At 50.2% G+C, this 22,533-nt stretch overlaps 1 protein-coding gene across 1 annotated transcript; it reads left to right on the top strand.

Moving 5' to 3' along the window:
• Positions 1 to 455: 455 nt before the first annotated feature.
• LOC124028471 (N6-adenosine-methyltransferase non-catalytic subunit-like) lies at positions 456 to 22,398 on the top strand. The gene is made up of 5 exons (XM_046340518.1): positions 456 to 573; positions 1,172 to 1,382; positions 4,283 to 4,375; positions 8,929 to 9,197; positions 22,273 to 22,398. Exons 1-5 carry the CDS (start codon positions 535 to 537, stop codon positions 22,396 to 22,398), a joined length of 738 nt encoding a protein of 245 aa, XP_046196474.1. The 5' UTR covers positions 456 to 534.
• Positions 22,399 to 22,533: the final 135 nt, after the last annotated feature.

The raw sequence follows: 22,533 nt of genomic DNA, 5'->3' as shown, positions 1-22,533 counted from the left end.
TCCCCCCTCTCTCCTCTCCCCCCCTCTCCCCTCTCCCTCCTCTCCCCTTCTCCCTCCTCTCCCCCTCTCCTCTCCTCTCCCCCCTCCCCAGTGTCTCCCCCTCTCTCTCCCTCTCCCCCTCTCCTCTCCTCTCCCCCTCTCCCTCCTCTCCCCCTCTGTCTTTCTCTCCCCCTCTCCCTCCTCTCCCTCCTCCACAGTGTCTAAGAAAGTGGGGTTTCAGGCGTTGTGAGGATATCTGTTGGATCAAAACCAATAAGACCAACCCTGGAAAGACCAAAACCTCGACCCTAAAGCTGTGTTTCAGAGAGAACCAAGGTAACACACACCATGACACACACACACCATGACCCTCGACCCTAAAGCTGTGTTTCAGAGAACCAAGGTAACACACACCATGACACACACACACCATGACACACACACACACCATGACACACACACACCATGACACCAACCCTGGAAAGACCAAAACCCTCGACCCTAAAGCTGTGTTTCAGAGAACCAAGGTAACACACACCATGACACACACACACCATGACCCTCGACCCTAAAGCTGTGTTTCAGAGAACCAAGGTAACACACACCATGACACACACACACACCATGACACACACACACACCATGGCACACACACACCAGCGACACCAACACACACACCATGACACACACACACACACACCATGACACGCACACACACACACCATGACACACACACACCAGCGACACTAACACACACACACCAGCGACACCAATACACACACACACACCAGCGACACCAACACACACACACACACACCAGCGACACCAACACACACACACCAGCGACACCAACACACACACTGTCTCATGGCACAATTTACAGAAATGTACCATGATTTCTCTTATTTCTACCCTCCCCTCCTCCCTCCCCCCCCTCCCTCTCCTCCCCCTCCTCTCCTCTCCTCTCTCCCCTCTCTCCTCATCCCCCTCCCTCTCTCCCCCTCCTCCCTCTCCTCTTCCCCTCCCCTCTCCCACCCCCTCCTCCCTCTCCTCTTCCCCCCCTCTCCTCTTCCTCCTCCCTCTCCTATTCCCCCTCCCTCTCCCCCCTCTCCTCTCCCCTCCCCCCTCTTCCCCTCCCTCCCCCCCCCTCCTCTCCCCCCCCCTCTCCTCTCACCCCCCCTCTCCCCTCTAGGAACACTGTCTAATGGGTATTAAAGGAACAGTCCGGCGGTCTACAGATGGGGATTTCATCCACGCCAACGTGGATATTGACCTGATTATTACCGAGGAGCCTGAGATCGGGAACGTGGAGAAACCGGTGGAGATATTTCATATCATAGAACACTTCTGTCTGGGGAGACGAAGGCTCCACCTGTTTGGACGAGACTCTACCATCAGACCAGGTGGGTCCTCAGACCAGGTGGGTCATCAGACCAGGTGGGTCATCAGACCAGGTGGGGCATCAGACCAGGTGGGGCATTAGACCAGGTGGGGCATTAGACCAGGTGGGTCCTCAGACCAGGTGGGTCAACAGACCAGGTGGGACATCAGACCAGGTGGGGAGACGAAGATTCCACCTGTTTGGACGAGACTCCACCATCAGACCAGGTGTGACGCTGCGGACTAGCTCAGTGCTGCCCCCTCTCGTTGACTAGCTCAGTGCTGCCCCCTCTCGTTGACTAGCTCAGTGCTGCCCCCTCTAGTTGACTAGCTCAGTGCTGCCCCCTCTCGTTGACTAGCTCAGTGCTGCCCCCTCTAGTTGACTAACTCAGTGCTGCCCCCTCTCGTTGACTAGCTCAGTGCTGCCCCCTCTCGTTGACTAGCTCAGTGCTGCCCCCTCTCGTTGACTAGCTCAGTGCTGCCCCCTCTAGTTGACTAGCTCAGTGCTGCCCCCTCTCGTTGACTAGCTCAGTGCTGCCCCCTCTAGTTGACTAGCTCAGTGCTGCCCCTCTAGTTGACTAGCTCAGTGCTGCCCCCTCTAGTTGACTAGCTCAGTGCTGACCCTCTAGTTGACTAGCTCAGTGCTGCCCCCTCTCGTTGACTAGCTCAGTGCTGCCCCCTCTAGTTGACTAGCTCAGTGCTGCCCCCTCTAGTTGACTAACTCAGTGCTGCCCCCTCTCGTTGACTAGCTCAGTGCTGCCCCCTCTCGTTGACTAGCTCAGTGCTGCCCCCTCTAGTTGACTAACTCTAGTTGAAGGCTGACTGGGGTACTGACTAGCTCAGTGCTGCCCCCTCTCGTTGACTAACTCTAGTTGAAGGCTGACCCCTACTGCAGGCTAGCTCAGTGCTGCCCCCTCTCGTTGACTAACTCTAGTTGAAGGCTGACTGGGGTACTGAGGCTAGCTCAGTGCTGCCCCCTCTCGTTGACTAACTCTAGTTGAAGGCTGACTGGGGTACTGCAGGCTAGCTCAGTTCTGCCCCCTCTCGTTGACTAGCTCTAAATCAAATCAAATCAAATTTATTTATATAGCCCTTCGTACATCAGCTGATATCTCAAAGTGCTGTACAGAAACCCAGCCTAAAACCCCAAACAGCAAACAATGCAAGTGTAGAAGCACGGTGGCTTGGAAAAACTCCCTAGAAAGGCCCCCCTAGGAAGAAACCTGTGGAACCAGGCTATGTGGGGTGGCCAGTCCTCTTCTGGCTGTGCCGGGTAGTTGACTAGCACATAACAGAACATGACCAAGATGTTCAAATGTTCATAAATGACCAGCATGGTCGAATAATAACAAGGCAGAACAGTTGAAACTGGAGCAGCAGCACAGTCAGGTGGACTGGGGACAGCAAGGAGTCATCATGTCAGGTAGTGCTGGGGCACGGTCCTAGGGCTCAGGTCCTCCGAGAGAGAGAAAGAAAGAGAGAAGTGGAATTAGACCCCACTCTGGTTGACTAGCAGGACACCGAATAGGACAGGAGAAGTACTCAGATATAACAAACTGACCCTGACCCCCGACACATAAACTACTGCAGCATAAATACTGGAGGCTGAGACAGGAGGGGTCAGGAGACACTGTGGCCCCATCCAGGACACCCCCCTCGCAGGGCCAAACAGGAAGGATATAACCCCACCCACTTTGCCAAAGCACAGCCCCCACACCACTAGAGGGATATCTTCAACCACCAACTTACCATCCTGAGACAAGGCTGAGTATGACCACAAAGATCTCCCCCACGGCACAACCCAGGGCGCCAGCCCAGACAGGCTGCCCACAACAGACTAGCTCAGTGCCCACTCAGGTGACTAGCCCAGTGCCCCCCCAGGGACGGCATGAGAGAGCCCCAGTAAGCCAGTGGAAAGTGGGAACCGGCCAGGCAGAGACAGCAGGCGGTTCCCTCTCATTGCTCCAGAGCTGACTTTCCGTTCACCTTCCCACTCCTGGGCCAGACTACACCAATCATATGACCCACTGAAGAGATGAGTCTTCAGTAAAGACTTAAAGGTTGAGACCGAGTTTGCCCGTCTCTGACATGGGTAGTGCAGACCGTTCCATAAAAATGGAACTCTATAGGAGAAAGCCCCTGCCTCCAGCTGTTTGCTTAGAAATTCTAGGGACAATTAGGAGGCCTGCGTCTTGTGACCGCTCAGTGCTGCCCCCTAGGTATGTATGGCAGACCAAATCAGAGAGATAGGTAGGAGCAAGCCCATGTAATGCTTTGTAGGTTAGAGTAAACTCAGTGCTGCCCCCTCTGCTTGACAGGAAGCCAGTGTAGAGAGCTAGCACTGGAGTAATATGATCAAATTTTTTGGTTCTAGTCAGGATTCTAGCAGCTGCATTTAGCACTAAGTGAAGTTTATTTAGTGCTTTATCCGGGTAGCTCGTTGACTAGCATTGCCCCCTAGTCTAACCAAGCTCAGTGACAAAAGCATGGATTAATTTTTTCTGCATCATTTTTGGACAGAAAGTTTCTGATTTTTGCAATGTTACGTAAATGGAAAAAAGCTGTCCTCGAAATGGTCTTGATATGTTCTTCAAAAGAGAGATCAGGGTCCAGAGTAACGCCGAGGTCCTTCACAGTTTTATTTGAGACGACTGTACAACCATTAAGATTAATTGTCAGATTCAACAGAAGGTACTGCAGCATGTCATTACAAGTCCTTCTGTGTGCATTTTAAAAACCGTCTGACTGACGGACAGGTTGTGGTCCATTTATTTTGGTTAAATGTATTTCTATCCCTCTCACTCCCCCCCTCTCTCCCCTATCTCCTCCCTCTCTATCTCTCTTCTCCTCTCTGTCTCTTTCTCTCTCTCTCCTCCCCTCTCTATCTCTCTTCTCCTCTCTGTCTCTCTCTCTCTCTCTCCAGGGTGGTTGACAGTAGGTCCTACTCTGACCAACAGTAACTTCAACTCAGAGTCTTACTCCTCCCACTTCTCAATCACACAGTCTCACCTCTCAGGTAGGTCCTTAATCACACACACACACACACACCTCAATCTGTCTTGTCTGTTCTCTCTCTCTCTCCTCCATCTCTTCTCTCTCCCTCTCCCTCTCTCCTCCATCTCATCTCTCTCTCTCCTCTCCCTCTCCTCCTCCATCTCATCTCTCTCTCTCCTCTCCCTCTCCTCCATCTCATCTCTCTCCTCCATCTCTCCTCTCTCCTCTCTCTCTCTCTCTCTCTCTCTCTCTCCTCTCATCTCTCTCTCTCTCTCCTCCATCTCTTCTCTCTCTCCATCTCTCTCTCTCTCTCTCCCCTCTCCTCCATCTCATCTCACTCTCCTCCCTCCCTCTCCTCCATCTCATCTCTCTCCTCCATCTCTTCTCTCTCTCTCCTCCATCTCATCTCTCTCCTCCATCTCATCTCTCTCCTCCATCTCATCTCTCCCTCCATCTCATCTCTCTCCTCCATCTCATCTCTCTCTCCATCTCATCTCTCCCTCCATCTCTTCTCTCTCTCTCCTCTCTCTCCCATCTCATCTCTCTCTCTCCTCTCCCTCTCCTCCATCTCTTCTCTCTCCTCCATCTCTTCTCTCTCTTCCATCTCATCTCTCCAACATCTCTCCTCTCTCCTCCATCTCTTCTCTCTCTCTCCTCTCCCTCTCCTCCATCTCTCCTCTCTCTCCTCCATCTCTCCTCTCTCTCCTCCATCTCTCCTCTCTCTCCTCCATCTCTCCTCCATCTCTCCTCCATCTCTCCTCCATGTCTCCTCTCTCTCCTCCATCTCTCCTCTCTCCTCTCTCTCCTCCATCTCTCCTCTCTCTCTCCTCCATCTCTCTTCTCTCTCCTCCATCTCTCTCTCTCTCCTCCATCTCCCTCTCTCCTCCATCTCTCCCTCTCTCCTCCATCTCTCTCTCTCTCCTCCATCTCTTCTCTCTCTCCTCTCATCTCTCCTCTCTCCTCCATCTCTCCTCTCTCCTCTCTCTCTCCTCCATCTCTCCTCTCTCTCCTCCATCTCTCCATCTCTCCTCCATCTCTCCTCCATCTCTCCTCTCTCTCCTCCATCTCTCCTCCATCTCTCCTCTCTCTCCTCCATCTCTCCTCTCTCTCCTCCATCTCTCCTCTCTCTCCTCCATCTCTCCTCTCTCCTCTCTCTCCTCCATCTCCCTCTCTCCTCCATCTCTCCCTCTCTCCTCCATCTCTCTCTCTCTCCTCCATCTCTCCTCTCTGTCCTCCATCTCTCCTCTCTCTCCTCCATCTCTCCTCTCTCTCTCCTCCATCTCTCTTCTCTCTCCTCCATCTCTCCTCTCTCTCCTCCATCTCTCTCTCTCTCCTCCATCTCCCTCTCTCCTCCATCTCTCCCTCTCTCCTCCATCTCTCTCTCTCTCCTCCATCTCTTCTCTCTCTCCTCTCATCTCTCCTCTCTCCTCCATCTCTCCTCTCTCCTCTCTCTCTCCTCCATCTCTCTCTCTCTCCTCCATCTCCCTCTCTCCTCCATCTCTCTCTCTCTCTCTCTCCTCCATCTCTTCTCTCTCTCCTCTCATCTCTCCTCCATCTCTCCTCTCTCCTCTCTCTCTCCTCCATCTCTCCTCTCTCTCCTCCATCTCTCCTCTCTCTCCTCCATCTCTCTCTCTCTCTCCATCTCTCTCTCTCTCCTCCATCTCTCTCCCTCTCCTCCATCTCTCTCTCTCTCTCTCCCTCTCCTCCATCTCTCCTCTCCTCTCCTCCATCTCTTCTCTCTCTTTCCTCTCTCTCTCCTCCATCTCTCTCTCTCCTCCATCTCTTCTCTCTCTCTCTCCTCTCATCTCTCCTCTCTCTCTCTCCCTCTCCTCCATCTCTCTCTCCTCTCCCTCTCCTCCATCTCTTCTCTCTCTTTCCTCTCTCTCTCTCCCATCTCTCTCTCTCTCCTCCATCTCTTCTCTCCTCTCTCCTCTCATCTCTCCTCTCTCTCCTCCATCTCTTCTCTCTCTCTCCTCTCCCTCTCCTTCATCTCTCTCTCCTCATCTCTCCTCTCTTTCCTCCATCTCTCTCCTCTCCTCTCATCTCTCCTCTCTCTCCTCCATCTCTCTCTCTCTCCTCCATCTCTCTCCCTCTCCTCCATCTCTCCTCTCTCTCCTCTCCCTCTCCTCCATCTCTCCTCTCTCTCCTCTCCCTCTCCTCCATCTCTTCCTCTCCTCCATCTCTCTCTCTCTCCTCTCATCTCTCATCTCTCTCCTCCATCTCATCTCTCTCCTCCATCTCTCTCCCTCTCCTCCATCTCTTCTCTCTCTCTCCTCCATCTCATCTCTCTCTCTCCCATCTCTCTCTCTCTCATCTCTCTCTCTCTCTCTCTCCTCTCATCTCTCCTCCCTCTCCTCCATCTCTCCTCTCTCTCTCCTCTCATCTCTCCTCTCTCTCCTCCATCTCTCTCTCTCTCCTCCATCTCTCTCTCTCTCCTCCATCTCTCTCCCTCTCCTCCATCTCTCTCTCTCTCCTCCATCTCATCTCTCTCTCCCTCTCCTCCATCTCTCTCTCTCCTCTCCCTCTCCTCCATCTCTTCCCTCTCCTCCATCTCATCTCTCTCCTCCATCTCATCTCTCTCCTCCATCTCATCTCTCTCTCCTCTCTCTCTCTCTCTCATCTCTCTCTCTCCTCTCTCTCCTCTCATCTCTCCTCTCTCTCCTCTCATCTCTCCTCTCTCTCTCTCTCATCTCTCTCCTCTCTCTCCTCTCCCTCTCCTCCCATCTCTTCCCTCTCCTCCATCTCATCTCTCTCTCTCTCTCTCCTCTCTCTCTCCTCTCCTCTCTCCTCTCTCTCCTCTCCCTCTCCTCCATCTCTTCCCTCTCCTCCATCTCATCTCTCTCCCTCTCTCTCCTCTCCCTCTCCTCCATCTCTTCCCTCTCCTCCATCTCATCTCTCTCTCTCTCTCTCCTCTCTCTCTCTCCTCTCATCTCTTCTCTCTCTCCTCTCCCTCTCCTCCATCTCATCTCTCTCTCCTCTCCTCTCCTCCATCTCTTCCCTCTCCTCCATCTCATCTCTCTCTCCCTCTCCCTCTCCTCCATCTCATCTCTCTCTCCTCTCCCTCTCCTCTCCTCCATCTTCTCTCTCTCTCCTCTCTCTCTCTCATCTTCTCTCTCCCTCTCTCTCTCATCTCTCATCTCTCCTCTCTCTCATCTCTCATCTCTCCTCTCTCTCTCCTCTCATCTCTCCTCTCTCTCCTCATCTCTCCTCTCATCTCTCCTCTCTCTCTCCTCTCATCTCTCCTCTCATCTCTCCTCTCTCTCTCCTCTCATCTCTCCTCTCTCTCTCCTCTCATCTCTCCTCTCTCTCTCCTCTCATCTCTCCTCTCTCTCTCCTCATCTCTCCTCTCTCTCCTCCATCTCTTCTTCTCTTGTCTAATCCCTCTGTTCTCTCCTCTCATCTCTCCTCTCTCTCTCCTCATCTCTCCTCTCATCTCTCCTCTCTCTCTCCTCTCATCTCTCCTCTCATCTCTCCTCTCTCTCTCCTCTCATCTCTCCTCTCTCTCTCCTCTCATCTCTCCTCTCTCTCTCCTCATCTCTCCTCTCTCTCCTCCATCTCTTCTTCTCTTTGTCTAATCCCTCTGTTCTCTCCTCTCTCTCTCCTCTCATCTCTCCCACTCTCTCTCCTCTCATCTCTCCTCTCTCTCTCCTCTCATCTCTCCTCTCTCTCCTCATCTCTCCACTCTCCTCCATCTCTTCTTCTCTTGTCTAATCCCTCTGTTCTCTCTCTCTCTCTCACTCTCATCTCTCCACTCTCCCTCTCCTCCATCTCATCTCTCTCTCCTCTCCACTCTCCTCCATCTTCTCTCTCTCTCCTCTCTCTCTCTCATCTCTCTCTCTCCTCTCTCTCACACATCTCTCCTCTCTCTCTCCTCTCATCTCTCCTCTCCTCTCTCCTCTCATCTCTCATCTCTCCTCTCTCTCATCTCTCATCTCTCCTCTCTCTCTCTCACTCATCTCTCCTCTCTCTCTCCTCTCATCTCTCCTCTCTCTCTCCTCATCTCTCCTCTCATCTCTCCAGTCTCTCCTCTCATCTCTCCTCTCATCTCTCCTCTCTCTCTCCTCTCATCTCTCTCACTCTCTCTCCTCTCATCTCTCTCTCTCTCTCCTCTCATCTCTCCTCTCTCTCTCCTCATCTCTCCTCTCTCTCCTCCATCTCTTCTTCTCTTGTCTAATCCCTCTGTTCTCTCCTCTCTCTCTCCTCTCATCTCTCCTCTCCCTCTCCTCCATCTCTTCTCTCTCTCCATCTCATATCCCTCTCTCCTCTCCTCTATATCATCTCTTCTTCTCTTGTCAAATCCCTCTGTTCTCTCCTCTCTCTCTCCTCCATCTCTTCTTCTCTGGTCTAATCCCTCTGTTCTCTCCTCCATCTCTTCTTCTCTGGTCTAATCCCTCTGTTCTCTCCTCTTTCTCTCCTCCATCTCTTCTTCTCTGGTCTAATCCCTCTGTTCTCTCCTCTCTCTCTCCTCCATCTCTTCTTCTCTGGTCTAATCCCTCTGTTCTCTCCTCTCTCTCTCCTCCATCTCTTCTTCTCTGGTCTAATCCCTCTGTTCTCTCCTCTTGATGTGTCCTCCAGGCTGTACGGAGGAGATAGAACGTCTGCGACCCAAGTCACCTCCCTCCAAGCTGAAGTCAGACCGTGGAGGGGGTCATCCCGTGGGGGTGGGGGGTCCTAACGCCGGCCGTGGGGGGACAGGGGCCGGGAGAGGAACAGGTCCTTTAGGGGGGACAGGGGAGGGTTCAGAGGGCGGGAACCACACCGCGGGTTCCCACCTCGCTAGGGACGGGCAGACAGATTATACTGAGAGATGGTCGGACACTCGTATTCTGTACCCTCGTCCAGAAGTGTCCACTCCTTCTCTCCTCGTGATTGGTTGGTGCACCTGTCCGGTCCTTTTAAATCCACGTGGGGGAGTGAACACATGCACACTTCAGGAGGAGGAGCCCCTCCCACCTCTCTCTCTCACACACACACACACACACACACACACACACACACACACACACACACACACACACACACACACACACACACACACACACACACACACACACACACACACACACACACACACACACACTCTCAGTCTCTCTCTCTCTCACACACACACACTCTCCAGTCTCTCTCTCTCTCACACACACACACACCTCTCCAGTCTCTCTCTCTCTCTCAGTGGGTCTCCAGTCTCTCTCTCTCACACACACACACACACCTCTCCAGTCTCTCTCTCTCACACACACACACACACACACACACACACACACACACACACACACACACACACACACACACACACACACACACACACACACCTCTCCAGTCTCTCTCTCTCTCTCTCTCTCTCACACACACACACCTCTCCAGTCTCTCTCTCTCACACACACAGAACCACTGATATGTCTCTCAGTCTCTCTCTCTCACACACACACACACACACACCTCTCCAGTCTCTCTCTCTCACACACACACACACACACCTCTCCAGTCTCTCTCTCTCACACACACACACCTCTCCAGTCTCTCTCTCTCACACACACACACACACCTCTCCAGTCTCTCTCTCTCACACACACACACACACACCTCTCCAGTCTCTCTCTCTCACACACACACACACACACACACACACACACACACACACACACACACACACACACACACACACAGAACCACATATGTCACACACATCACACACACACACACACACACCTCTCCAGTCTCTCTCTCTCACACACACACACACACCCTCTCCAGTCTCTCTCTCTCACACACACACACCTCTCCAGTCTCTCTCTAATCACACACACACACACACCTCTCCAGTCTCTCTCTCACACACACACACCTCTCCAGTCTCTCTCTCTCACACACACACACACACACACACACACACACACACACACACACACACACACACACACACACACACACACACACACACACACACACACACACACACACACACCTCTCCAGTCTCTCTCTCACACACACACACCTATCTAGATGGTTGTAAAATAGTCTTCTGATCTATAGATTGATAATAAACATGTTTTTATGAATGTTTTTTTTTTACCTTCTAATAAAACATCATCAGAACCACTGATATGTCTGGAGTGGGTTTAATCTACCAGAACCACTGATATGTCTGGAGTGGGTTTAATCTACCAGAACCACTGATATGTCTGGAGTGGGTTTAATCTGCCAGAACATCATCAGAACCATTGATATGTCTGGAGTGGGTTTAATCAACCAGAACCACTGATATGTCTGGAGAACCACTGATATGTCTGGTTTTAATCTACCAGAACCACTGATATGTCTGGAGTGGGTTTAATCTACCAGTTTAACATCTACCAGAACCACTGATATGTCTGGAGTGGGTTTAATCTACCAGAACCACTGATATGTCTGGAGTGGGTTTAATCTACCAGAACCACTGATATGTCTGGAGTGGGTTTAATCTACCAGAACCACTGATATGTCTGGAGTGGGTTTAATCTACCAGAACCATTGATATGTCTGGAGTGGGTTTAATCTACCAGAACCACTGATATGTCTGGAGTGGGTTTAATCTACCAGAACAGAACATCATCAGAACCACTGATATGTCTGGAGTGGGTTTAATCTACCAGAACCATTGATTTGTCTGGAGTGGGTTTAATCTACCAGAACATCATCAGAATACGTCATCATCTCTGTTCCTGGAGAGAGACCCTCCTATTGGTCCAACCCTGTTCCTGGAGGGAGACCCTCCTATTGGTCCAACCCTGTTCCTGGTGAGAGACCCTCCTATTGGTCCAAACCTGTTCCTGGAGAGATACCCTCCTATTGGTCCAACCCTGTTCCTGGAGAGAGACCCTGTTGGTCCAACCCTGTTCCTGGAGGGAGACCCTCCTATTGGTCCAACCCTGTTCCTGGAGAGAGACCCTCCTATTGGTCCAACCCTGTTCCTGGAGGGAGACCCTCCTATTGGTCCAACCCTGTTCCTGGAGAGAGACCCTCCTATTGGTCCAACACTGTTCCTGGAGAGAGACCCTCCTGTTGACCACTAGAGGGTAGTAGTACCCCAGGAGCAGTGTTGACCACTAGAGGGTAGTAGTACCCCAGGAGCAGTGTTGACCACTAGAGGGTAGTAGTACCCCAGGAGCAGTGTTGACCACTAGAGGGTAGTAGTGCCCCAGGAGCAGTGTTGACCACTAGAGGGTAGTAGTGCCCCAGGAGCAGTGTTGACCACTAGAGGGTAGTAGTACCCCAGGAGCAGTGTTGACCACTAGAGGGTAGTAGTACCCCAGGAGCAGTGTTGACCACTAGAGGGTAGTAGTGCCCCAGGAGCAGTGTTGACCACTAGAGGGTAGTAGTACCCCAGGAGCAGTGTTGACCACTAGAGGGTAGTAGTACCCCAGGAGCAGTGTTGACCACTAGAGGGTAGTAGTGCCCCAGGAGCAGTGTTGACCACTAGAGGGTAGTAGTGCCCCAGGAGCAGTGTTGACCACTAGAGGGTAGTAGTGCCCCAGGAGCAGTGTTGACCACTAGAGGGTAGTAGTTCTGCAGTAACAGTGTTGACCACTAGAGGGTAGTAAGTGCTGCAGTAACAGTGTTGACCACTAGAGGGTAGTAAGTGCTCCATGAGCAGTGTCGGGCAGCCCTGGTGCGCTGTAGTAGATGTTTGCAGAGAGGAAGAGGGTTTCAGAAAATACTAAAACCAGAAATAATATATCCGTGCTCCTACATCTGCATCGCTTCCTGTTTGGGGTTTTAGGCTGGGTTTCTATTGAGTACTCTGTGACATCAACTGACGTAAAATTTCATTGATTGATAATTACACAAACCGAGTCACTTTCTCATTGACCTCCATTAAAAAAAAAATCAAAAAGACAAATTTGGTCAACAAAAAATGTAATTGCTAGTTTGCTCAAATAGAAGTTCCGTAAAAAAAAAACAAATTTACATCAGGAGCTGTGCCTCTTGTTTACACGTGTATCTGACCTCTCATTGGCTAGAATGATCCCACCTGATCTCGCCTTCCATCTTTGAGAACATGTATTTTCATTATTAGAGCTGTCACTCGACTATCTTGTCAATATAACAGATAATATTTGATGTAGGTTAAATGTCATCAAATAAATAACATTAATTGTCTGGAGATCATCTGGTTTCATCTTTTTCTGTCTAAATCACTTTTACTAGATCATCTGATATTCTAGATCAGTTAGTTTTGTCTAGTCTAGATGTTTCTAGCTCGATGTCTGCCTGTCTCTCCCTGGCTCCTCTAGCTAGATCGCTGTCTGCCTGTCTCTCCCTGGCTCTTCTAGCTAGCTCACTGTACCCCTGTCTCTCCCTGGCTCCTCTAGCTAGCTCGCTGTCTACCTGTCTCTCCCTGGCTCCTCTAGCTAGCTCACTGTACCCCTGTCTCTCCTTGGCTCCTCTAGCTAGCTCACTGTACCCCTGTCTCTCCCTGGCTCCTCTAGCTAGCTCACTGTACCCCTGTCTCTCCCTGGCTCCTCTAGCTAGCTCACTGTACCCCTGTCTCTCCTTGGCTCCTCTAGCTAGCTCACTGTACCCCTGTCTCTCCCTGGCTCCTCTAGCTAGCTCACTGTACCCCGGTCTCTCCCTGGCTCCTCTAGCTAGCTCACTGTACCCCTGTCTCTCCTTGGCTCCTCTAGCTAGCTCACTCTACCCCTGTCTCTCCCTGGCTCCTCTAGCTAGCTTGCTGTCTGCCTGTCTCTCCCTGGCTCCTCTAGCTAGCTCACTGTACCCCTGTCTCCTCTAGCTAGCTCGCTGTACCCCTGTTAATACCACTACATACTGTATTAAAAGGTTGGCTGGTCCTCAGTGTTAATACCACTACATACTGGTATTAACACTGAGGACCAGCCAACCTTTTAATACAGTATGTAGTGGTATTAACACTGAGGACCAGCGTTAAGTGACCAAATACTTATTTTCCACCATAATTTGCAAATAAATTCATTAAAAATCCTACAATGTGATTTTCTGGATTTTTTTTTCTCATTTTGTCTGTCATAGTTGAAGTGTACCTATGATGAAAATTACAGGCCTCTCATCTTTTTAAGTGGGAGAACTTGCAAAATTGGTGGCTGACTAAATACTTTTTTGGCCCACTGTAAGTTAATGACTCTGTATTAAGTGGGGCAGAAGGCTGCAGTTTGAAGTGAATCAAGTGATTCAGCTCCTATGGTTTTATACTGCAGTTAGAAGGAATCAAGTGAATCAGCTCCTATGGTTTTATACTGCAGTTAGAAGTGAATCAGCTCCTATGGTTAAATTAAGATCAGAGGTATATTTTTCTTACAAAACACACTGCAAATGTGGACCAGTGGACTAGATTAACTGCAAATGTGGACCAGTGGACTAGATTAACTGCAAATGTGGACCAGTGGACTAGATTAACTGCAAATGTGGACCAGTGGACTAGATTAACTGCAAATGTGGACCAGTGGACTAGATTAACTGTAAAGAAGACAACTGGACTAGATTAACTGTAAAGAAGACAACTGGACCAGATTAACTGTAAAAAAGACAACTGGACTAGATTAACTGTAAAAAAAAAAGACAACTGGAGTAGATTAACTGTAAAGAAGACAACTGGACCAGATTAACTGAAAAGAAGACAACTGGAGTAGATTAACTGTAAATAAGACAACTGGACCAGATTAACTGAAAAGAAACCAACTGGACTAGATTAACTCTAAAGAAGCAAACTGGACCAGATTAACTGTAAATAAGACAACTGGACCAGATTAACTGTAAAGAAGCCAACTGGACCAGATTAACTGTAAAGAAGACAACTGGACCAGATTAACTGTAAAGAAGACAACACCATGTTATATTTTTTGAAAATGCTTTATTTATCTAGTTAACCACTATAAATACAACAAGCTGAAAAATAACCAGGAGCAAAACCGGTCCCAGGTCTAAACAGGGACACCAGGAGCATAGAAAACCGGTCCCAGGTCTAAACAGGGACACCAGGAGCATAGAAAACCGGTCCCAGGTCTAAACAGGGACACCAGGAGCATAGAAAACCAGTCTCAGGTCTAAACAGGGACAGCGGAGCATAGAAAACCGGTCCCAGGTCTAAACAGGGACAGCGGAGCATAGAAAACCAGTCCCAGGTCTAAACAGGGACACCAGGAGCATAGAAAACCAGTCCCAGGTCTAAACAGGGACACCAGGAGCATAGACAACCAGTCCCAGGTCTAAACAGGGACACCAGGAGCATAGAAAACCAGTCCCAGGTCTAAACAGGGACACCAGGAGCATAGAAAACCGGTCCTAGGTCTAAACAGGGACACCAGGAGCATAGAAAACCGGTCCCAGGTCTAAACAGGGACACCAGGAGCATAGAAAACCAGTCCCAGGTCTAAACAGGGACAGCGGAGCATAGAAAACCAGTCCCAGGTCTAAACAGGGACAGCAGGAGCATAGAAAACCAGTCCCAGGTCTAAACAGGGACAGCGGAGCATAGAAAACCAGTCCCAGGTCTAAACAGGGACACCAGGAGCATAGAAAACCAGTCCCAGGTCTAAACAGGGACAGCGGAGCATAGAAAACCAGTCCCAGGTCTAAACAGGGACACCAGGAGCATAGAAAACCAGTCCCAGGTCTAAACAGGGACAGCGGAGCATAGAAAACCAGTCCCAGGTCTAAACAGGGACAGCGGAGCATAGAAAACCAGTCCCAGGTCTAAACAGGGACAGCAGGAGCATAGAAAACCAGTCCCAGGTCTAAACAGGGACAGCGGAGCATAGAAAACCAGTCCCAGGTCTAAACAGGGACACCAGGAGCATAGAAAACCAGTCCCAGGTCTAAACAGGGACAGCGGAGCATAGAAAACCAGTCCCAGGTCTAAACAGGGACAGCGGAGCATAGAAAACCAGTCCCAGGTCTAAACAGGGACAGCAGGAGCATAGAAAACCAGTCCCAGGTCTAAACAGGGACAGCGGAGCATAGAAAACCAGTCCCAGGTCTAAACAGGGACAGCAGGAGCATAGAAAACCGGTCCCAGGTCTAAACAGGGACACCAGGAGCATAGAAAACCAGTCCCAGGTCTAAACAGGGACACCAGGAGCATAGAAAACCAGTCCCAGGTCTAAACAGGGACACCAGGAGCATAGAAAACCGGTCCCAGGTCTAAACAGGGACAGCAGGAGCATAGAAAACCGGTCCCAGGTCTAAACAGGGACACCAGGAGCATAGAAAACCAGTCCCAGGTCTAAACAGGGACAGCGGAGCATAGAAAACCAGTCCCAGGTCTAAACAGGGACAGCAGGAGCATAGAAAACCGGTCCCAGGTCTAAACAGGGACAGCAGGAGCATAGAAAACCAGTCCCAGGTCTAAACAGGGACACCAGGAGCATAGAAAACCAGTCCCAGGTCTAAACAGGGACACCAGGAGCATAGAAAACCAGTCCCAGGTCTAAACAGGGACAGCAGGAGCATAGAAAACCGGTCCCAGGTCTAAACAGGGATAGCGGAGCATAGAAAACCAGTCCCAGGTCTAAACAGGGACACCAGGAGCATAGAAAACCAGTCCCAGGTCTAAACAGGGACAGCGGAGCATAGAAAACCAGTCCCAGGTCTAAACAGGGACAGCGGAGCATAGAAAACCAGTCCCAGGTCTAAACAGGGACAGCAGGAGCATAGAAAACCGGTCCCAGGTCTAAACAGGGACAGCGGAGCATAGAAAACCAGTCCCAGGTCTAAACAGGGACACCAGGAGCATAGAAAACCAGTCCCAGGTCTAAACAGGGACAGCGGAGCATAGAAAACCAGTCCCAGGTCTAAACAGGGACAGCGGAGCATAGAAAACCAGTCCCAGGTCTAAACAGGGACAGCAGGAGCATAGAAAACCAGTCCCAGGTCTAAACAGGGACAGCGGAGCATAGAAAACCAGTCCCAGGTCTAAACAGGGACAGCAGGAGCATAGAAAACCGGTCCCAGGTCTAAACAGGGACACCAGGAGCATAGAAAACCAGTCCCAGGTCTAAACAGGGACACCAGGAGCATAGAAAACCAGTCCCAGGTCTAAACAGGGACACCAGGAGCATAGAAAACCAGTCCCAGGTCTAAACAGGGACAGCGGAGCATAGAAAACCAGTCCCAGGTCTAAACAGGGACAGCGGAGCATAGAAAACCAGTCCCAGGTCTAAACAGGGACACCAGGAGCATAGAAAACCAGTCCCAGGTCTAAACAGGGACAGCGGAGCATAGAAAACCGGTCCCAGGTCTAAACAGGGACACCAGGAGCATAGAAAACCAGTCCCAGGTCTAAACAGGGACAGCGGAGCATAGAAAACCAGTCCCAGGTCTAAACAGGGACAGCGGAGCATAGAAAACCAGTCCCAGGTCTAAACAGGGACAGCAGGAGCATAGAAAACCAGTCCCAGGTCTAAACAGGGACAGCGGAGCATAGAAAACCAGTCCCAGGTCTAAACAGGGACAGCAGGAGCATAGAAAACCGGTCCCAGGTCTAAACAGGGACACCAGGAGCATAGAAAACCAGTCCCAGGTCTAAACAGGGACACCAGGAGCATAGAAAACCAGTCCCAGGTCTAAACAGGGACACCAGGAGCATAGAAAACCGGTCCCAGGTCTAAACAGGGACAGGAGGAGCATAGAAAACCGGTCCCAGGTCTAAACAGGGACACCAGGAGCATAGAAAACCAGTCCCAGGTCTAAACAGGGACAGCGGAGCATAGAAAACCAGTCCCAGGTCTAAACAGGGACAGCAGGAGCATAGAAAACCAGTCCCAGGTCTAAACAGGGACAGCGGAGCATAGAAAACCAGTCCCAGGTCTAAACAGGGACACCAGGAGCATAGAAAACCAGTCCCAGGTCTAAACAGGGACAGCGGAGCATAGAAAACCAGTCCCAGGTCTAAACAGGGACAGCGGAGCATAGAAAACCAGTCCCAGGTCTAAACAGGGACAGCAGGAGCATAGAAAACCAGTCCCAGGTCTAAACAGGGACAGCAGGAGCATAGAAAACCAGTCCCAGGTCTAAACAGGGACACCAGGAGCATAGAAAACCAGTCCCAGGTCTAAACAGGGACAGCAGGAGCATAGAAAACCGGTCCCAGGTCTAAACAGGGATAGCGGAGCATAGAAAACCGGTCCCAGGTCTAAACAGGGACAGCAGGAGCATAGAAAACCGGTCCCAGGTCTAAACAGGGACACCAGGAGCATAGAAAACCAGTCCCAGGTCTAAACAGGCACACCAGGAGCATAGAAAACCGGTCCCAGGTCTAAACAGGGACACCAGGAGCATAGAAAACCAGTCCCAGGTCTAAACAGGCACACCAGGAGCATAGAAAACCGGTCCCAGGTCTAAACAGGGACACCAGGAGCATAGAAAACCAGTCCCAGGTCTAAACAGGCACACCAGGAGCATAGAAAACCAGTCCCAGGTCTAAACAGGGACAGCAGGAGCATAGAAAACCAGTCCCAGGTCTAAACAGGGACACCAGGAGCATAGAAAACCAGTCCCAGGTCTAAACAGGGACACCAGGAGCATAGAAAACCGGTCCCAGGTCTAAACAGGGACACCAGGAGCACAGAAAACACTGTCTCTCCCTGGCTCCTCTAGCTAGCTCCCTGTCTGCCTGTGTCTCCCTGGCTCCTCTAGCTAGCTCGCTGTCTGCCTGTGTCTCCCTGTCTCCTCTAGCTAGCTCGCTGTCTGCCTGTGTCTCCCTGGCTCCTCTAGCTAGCTCGCTGTCTGCCTGTGTCTCCCTGGCTCCTCTAGCTAGCTCGCTGTCTGCCTGTGTCTCCCTGTCTCCTCTAGCTAGCTCGCTGTCTCCCTGACTCCTCTCGCTAGCTCGCTGTCTGCCTGTCTCTCCCTGGCTCCTCTAGCTAGCCAACCTTTTAATACAGTATGTAGTGGTGAGTATTAACACTGAGGACCAGCAAACCTTTTAATACAGTATGTAGTGGTATTAACACTGAGCACCAGCCAACCTTTTAATACAGTATGTAGTGGTGAGTATTAACACTGAGGACCAGCCTTTTAATACAGTATGTAGTGGTATTAACACTGAGGACCAGCCAACCTTTTAATACAGTATGTAGTGGTATTAACACTGAGGACCAGCCAACCTTTTAATACAGTATGTAGTGGTATTAACACTGAGGACCAGCCAACCTTTTAATACAGTATGTAGTGGTATTAACACTGAGGACCAGCCAACCTTTTAATACAGTATGTAGTGGTATTAACACTGAGGACCAGCCAGCCTTTTAATACAGTATGTAGTGGTATTAACACTGAGGACCAGCCAACCTTTTAATACAGTATGTAGTGGTGGATATTAACACTGAGGACCAGCCTTTTAAAACAGTATGTAGTGGTATTAACACTGAGGACCAGCCTTTTAATACAGTATGTAGTGGTGAGTATTAACACTGAGGACCAGCCAGCCTTTTAATACAGTATGTAGTGGTGAGTTTTAACACTGAGGACCAGCCAGCCTTTTAATACAGTATGTAGTAGTGAGTATTAACACTGAGGACCAGCCAACCTTTTAATACAGTATGTAGTGGTATTAACACTGAGGACCAGCCCGCCTTTTAATACAGAATGTAGTGGTGAGTATTAACACTGAGGACCAGCCAACCTTTTAATACAGTATGTAGTGGTGAGTATTAACACTGAGGACCAGCCAGCCTTTTAATACAGTATATAGTGGTATTAACACTGAGGACCAGCCAGCCTTTTAATACAGTATGTAGTGGTGAGTATTAACACTGAGGACCAGCCAGCCTTTTAATACAGTATGTAGTGGTGAGTATTAACACTGAGGACCAGCCAGCCTTTTAATACAGTATGTAGTGGTATTAACACTGAGGACCAGCCCGCCTTTTAATACAGTATGTAGTGGTGAGTATTAACACTGAGGACTAGCCAACCTTTTAATACAGTATGTAGTGGTATTAACACTGAGGACCAGGCAGCCTTTTAATACAGTATGTAGTGGTGAGTATTAACACTGAGGACTAGCCAGCCTTTTAATACAGTATGTAGTGGTATTAACACTGAGGACCAGCCAACCTTTTAATACAGTATGTAGTGGTATTAACACTGAGGACCAGGCAGCCTTTTAATACAGTATGTAGTGGTGAGTATTAACACTGAGGACCAGATTAACTGAAAAGAAGACAACTGGACCAGATTAATTGTAAAGAAGACAACTGGAGTAGATTAACTGTAAAGAAGACAACTGGACCAGATTAATTGTAAAGAAGACAACTGGACCAGATTAACTGAAAAGAAGACAACTGGACCAGATTAACTGTAAAGAAGACAACACCATGTTATATTTTTTGAAAATGCTTTATTTATCTAGTTAACCACTATAAATACAACAAGCTGAAAAATAACCAGGAGCAAAACCGGTCCCATGTCTAAACAGGGACACCAGGAGCATAGAAAACCAGTCCCAGGTCTAAACAGGGACACCAGGAGCATAGAAAACCAGTCCCAGGTCTAAACAGGGACACCAGGAGCATAGAAAACCAGTCCCAGGTCTAAACAGGGACACCAGGAGCATAGAAAACCAGTCCCAGGTCTAAACAGGGACACCAGGAGCATAGAAAACCAGTCCCAGGTCTAAACAGGGACACCAGGAGCATAGAAAACCAGTCCTGGGTCTAAACAGGGACAGCAGGAGCATAGAAAACCGGTCCCAGGTCTAAACAGGGACAGCGGAGCACAGAAAACCGGTCCCAGGTCTAAACAGGGATAGCGGAGCATAGAAAACCAGTCCCAGGTCTAAACAGGGACAGCAGGAGCATAGAAAACCAGTCCCAGGTCTAAACAGGGACAGCAGGAGCATAGAAAACCAGTCTCAGGTCTAAACAGGGACACCAGGAGCATAGAAAACCAGTCCCAGGTCTAAACAGGGACAGCAGGAGCATAGAAAACCGGTCCCAGGTCTAAACAGGGACAGCAGGAGCATAGAAAACCAGTCCCAGGTCTAAACAGGGACACCAGGAGCATAGAAAACCAGTCCCAGGTCTAAACAGGGACAGCAGGAGCATAGAAAACCGGTCCCAGGTCTAAACAGGGACAGCAGGAGCATAGAAAACCAGTCCCAGGTCTAAACAGGGACACCAGGAGCATAGAAAACCAGTCCCAGGTCTAAACAGGGACACCAGGAGCATAGAAAACCAGTCTCAGGTCTAAACAGGGACACCAGGAGCATAGAAAACCAGTCCCAGGTCTAAACAGGGACAGCAGGAGCATAGAAAACCAGTCCCAGGTCTAAACAGGGACAGCGGAGCATAGAAAACCAGTCCCAGGTCTAAACAGGGACAGCGGAGCATAGAAAACCAGTCCCAGGTCTAAACAGGGACAGCGGAGCATAGAAAACCAGTCCCAGGTCTAAACAGGGACAGCGGAGCATAGAAAACACTAAGAACAGTTTACAGTATTATTATTAATAATGTTATTTCTTTAACGAGGCACGTGTTGTTCTGTTGGAGATGGAGACGACACGTTGACACCTACAGGTGGGGGCGGGGAGTGTCTGAGGGGGGAGTGTCTGAGGGGGAGGGAGTGTCTGAGGGGGAGGGAGTGTCTGAGGGGGGAGGGGTCTGAGGGTGGGGGTGTCTGAGGGGGGTGGGGAGTGTCTGAGGGGGAGGGGCGGGGAGTGTCTGAGGGGGGAGTGTCTGAGGGGGGGGTGGGGAGTGTCTGAGGGGGGGGAGTGTTTGAGGGGGGAGTGTCTGAGGGGGAGGGGCGGGGGAGTGTCCGAGGGGGGGGGAGTGTCTGAGGGGGAGGGGCGGGAAGTGTCTGAGGGGGGAGTGTCTGAGGGGGGGCGAAGAGTGTCCGAGGGGGAGGGGGAGGGGGGGAGTGTCTGAGGGGGTGTCTGAGGGGGGAGGGGCGGGGAGTGTCTGAGGGGGGAGTGTCTGAGGGGGGGGAGGGGGCGGGGGAGTGTCTGAGGGGGGGTGTCTGAGGGGGAGGGGCGGGGAGTGTCTGAGGGGGGAGTGTCTGAGGGGGGAGGGGCGGGGAGTGTCTGAGGGGGGGTCGGTAGAGGTCAGTTCCACTCAGCTCTGTTAACTCTGAATGGCTCCATAGACCTCCACCAAAACAGCCTGATATCTCTGTCCTCCCACTAAACACAACAACAACACATTCTACATTACATTCTTAACATAATACACCAGATTACATCACAAATTTAAAATGTTCAAACTAATTGGACATGTTTTTAAAATGTATTTTAGTTTGATCTCTAAACTCTATTTACTCTTGGAATATATTATAACATTTCTTCTGACGTCATAAACAACAACACACAACGAATATATTAAATATATCCTGACTTCTTGTCATCATAAAACAACGCAATAAAAGTTACTCGTCGGTATTTAATGAAATTCCAGTTTTTCTTGAGAGAGAGAAACCCTTTACAGGCCAGTCAGAGAGAGAGAGAGAGAGAGAGAGAGAGAGAGAGAGAGAGAGAGAGAGAGAGAGGGGCTCTTTACAGGCCAGACAGAGAGAGAGAGAGAGAGAGAGAGAGAGAGAGAGAGAGAGAGAGAGGGGCTCTTTACAGGCCAGACAGAGAGAGAGGCTCTTTACAGGACAGACAGAGAGAGAAACAGAGAGAAAGAGAGGGGGGCTCTTTACAGTCCAGACAGAGAGAGAGAGAGAGAGAGAGAGAGGCTTTACAGTCCAGACAGAGAGAGAGAGAGAGAGAGAGGCTCTACAGGACAGACAGAGAGAGAGAGAGAGAGAGAGAGAGAGAGAGAGAGAGGCTCTACAGGACAGACAGAGAGAGAGAGAGAGAGAGAGAGAGAGAGAGAGAGAGAGGCTATTTACAGGACAGACAGAGAGACAGTTGGGCCTGATATTCCAAAAATACTGTTGAATCCATTTACATCCCAACTGCTTATCTCCTTCAAGTTCACCAGCATCAACACAACGAACACCCCCACTACAAATAAAGACAAATACTACATGACACCACAAGACTTCGACAGAGACATGGACGGGCTGTCTGGCATACAGGTGGGTGTGAATGGAGAGTGATACTAGGACGGCAACATGTAGTTTAAGGTTCTCTCTTCTTCTTCTCTCCCAACAAACACACGTGTGTCAGCCTCGTGTAGCAGCTTTTTTTAATGTTGTTTTCACGTTGGATGTGGAGGCTGATGTGTGTTAGTT

Source organism: Oncorhynchus gorbuscha, unplaced genomic scaffold (assembly GCF_021184085.1).
Source record: "Oncorhynchus gorbuscha isolate QuinsamMale2020 ecotype Even-year unplaced genomic scaffold, OgorEven_v1.0 Un_scaffold_4239, whole genome shotgun sequence".
NCBI classification, from domain to species: Eukaryota; Metazoa; Chordata; class Actinopteri; order Salmoniformes; family Salmonidae; genus Oncorhynchus; species Oncorhynchus gorbuscha.
This window is presented reverse-complemented; position numbering and strand designations above follow the sequence as displayed.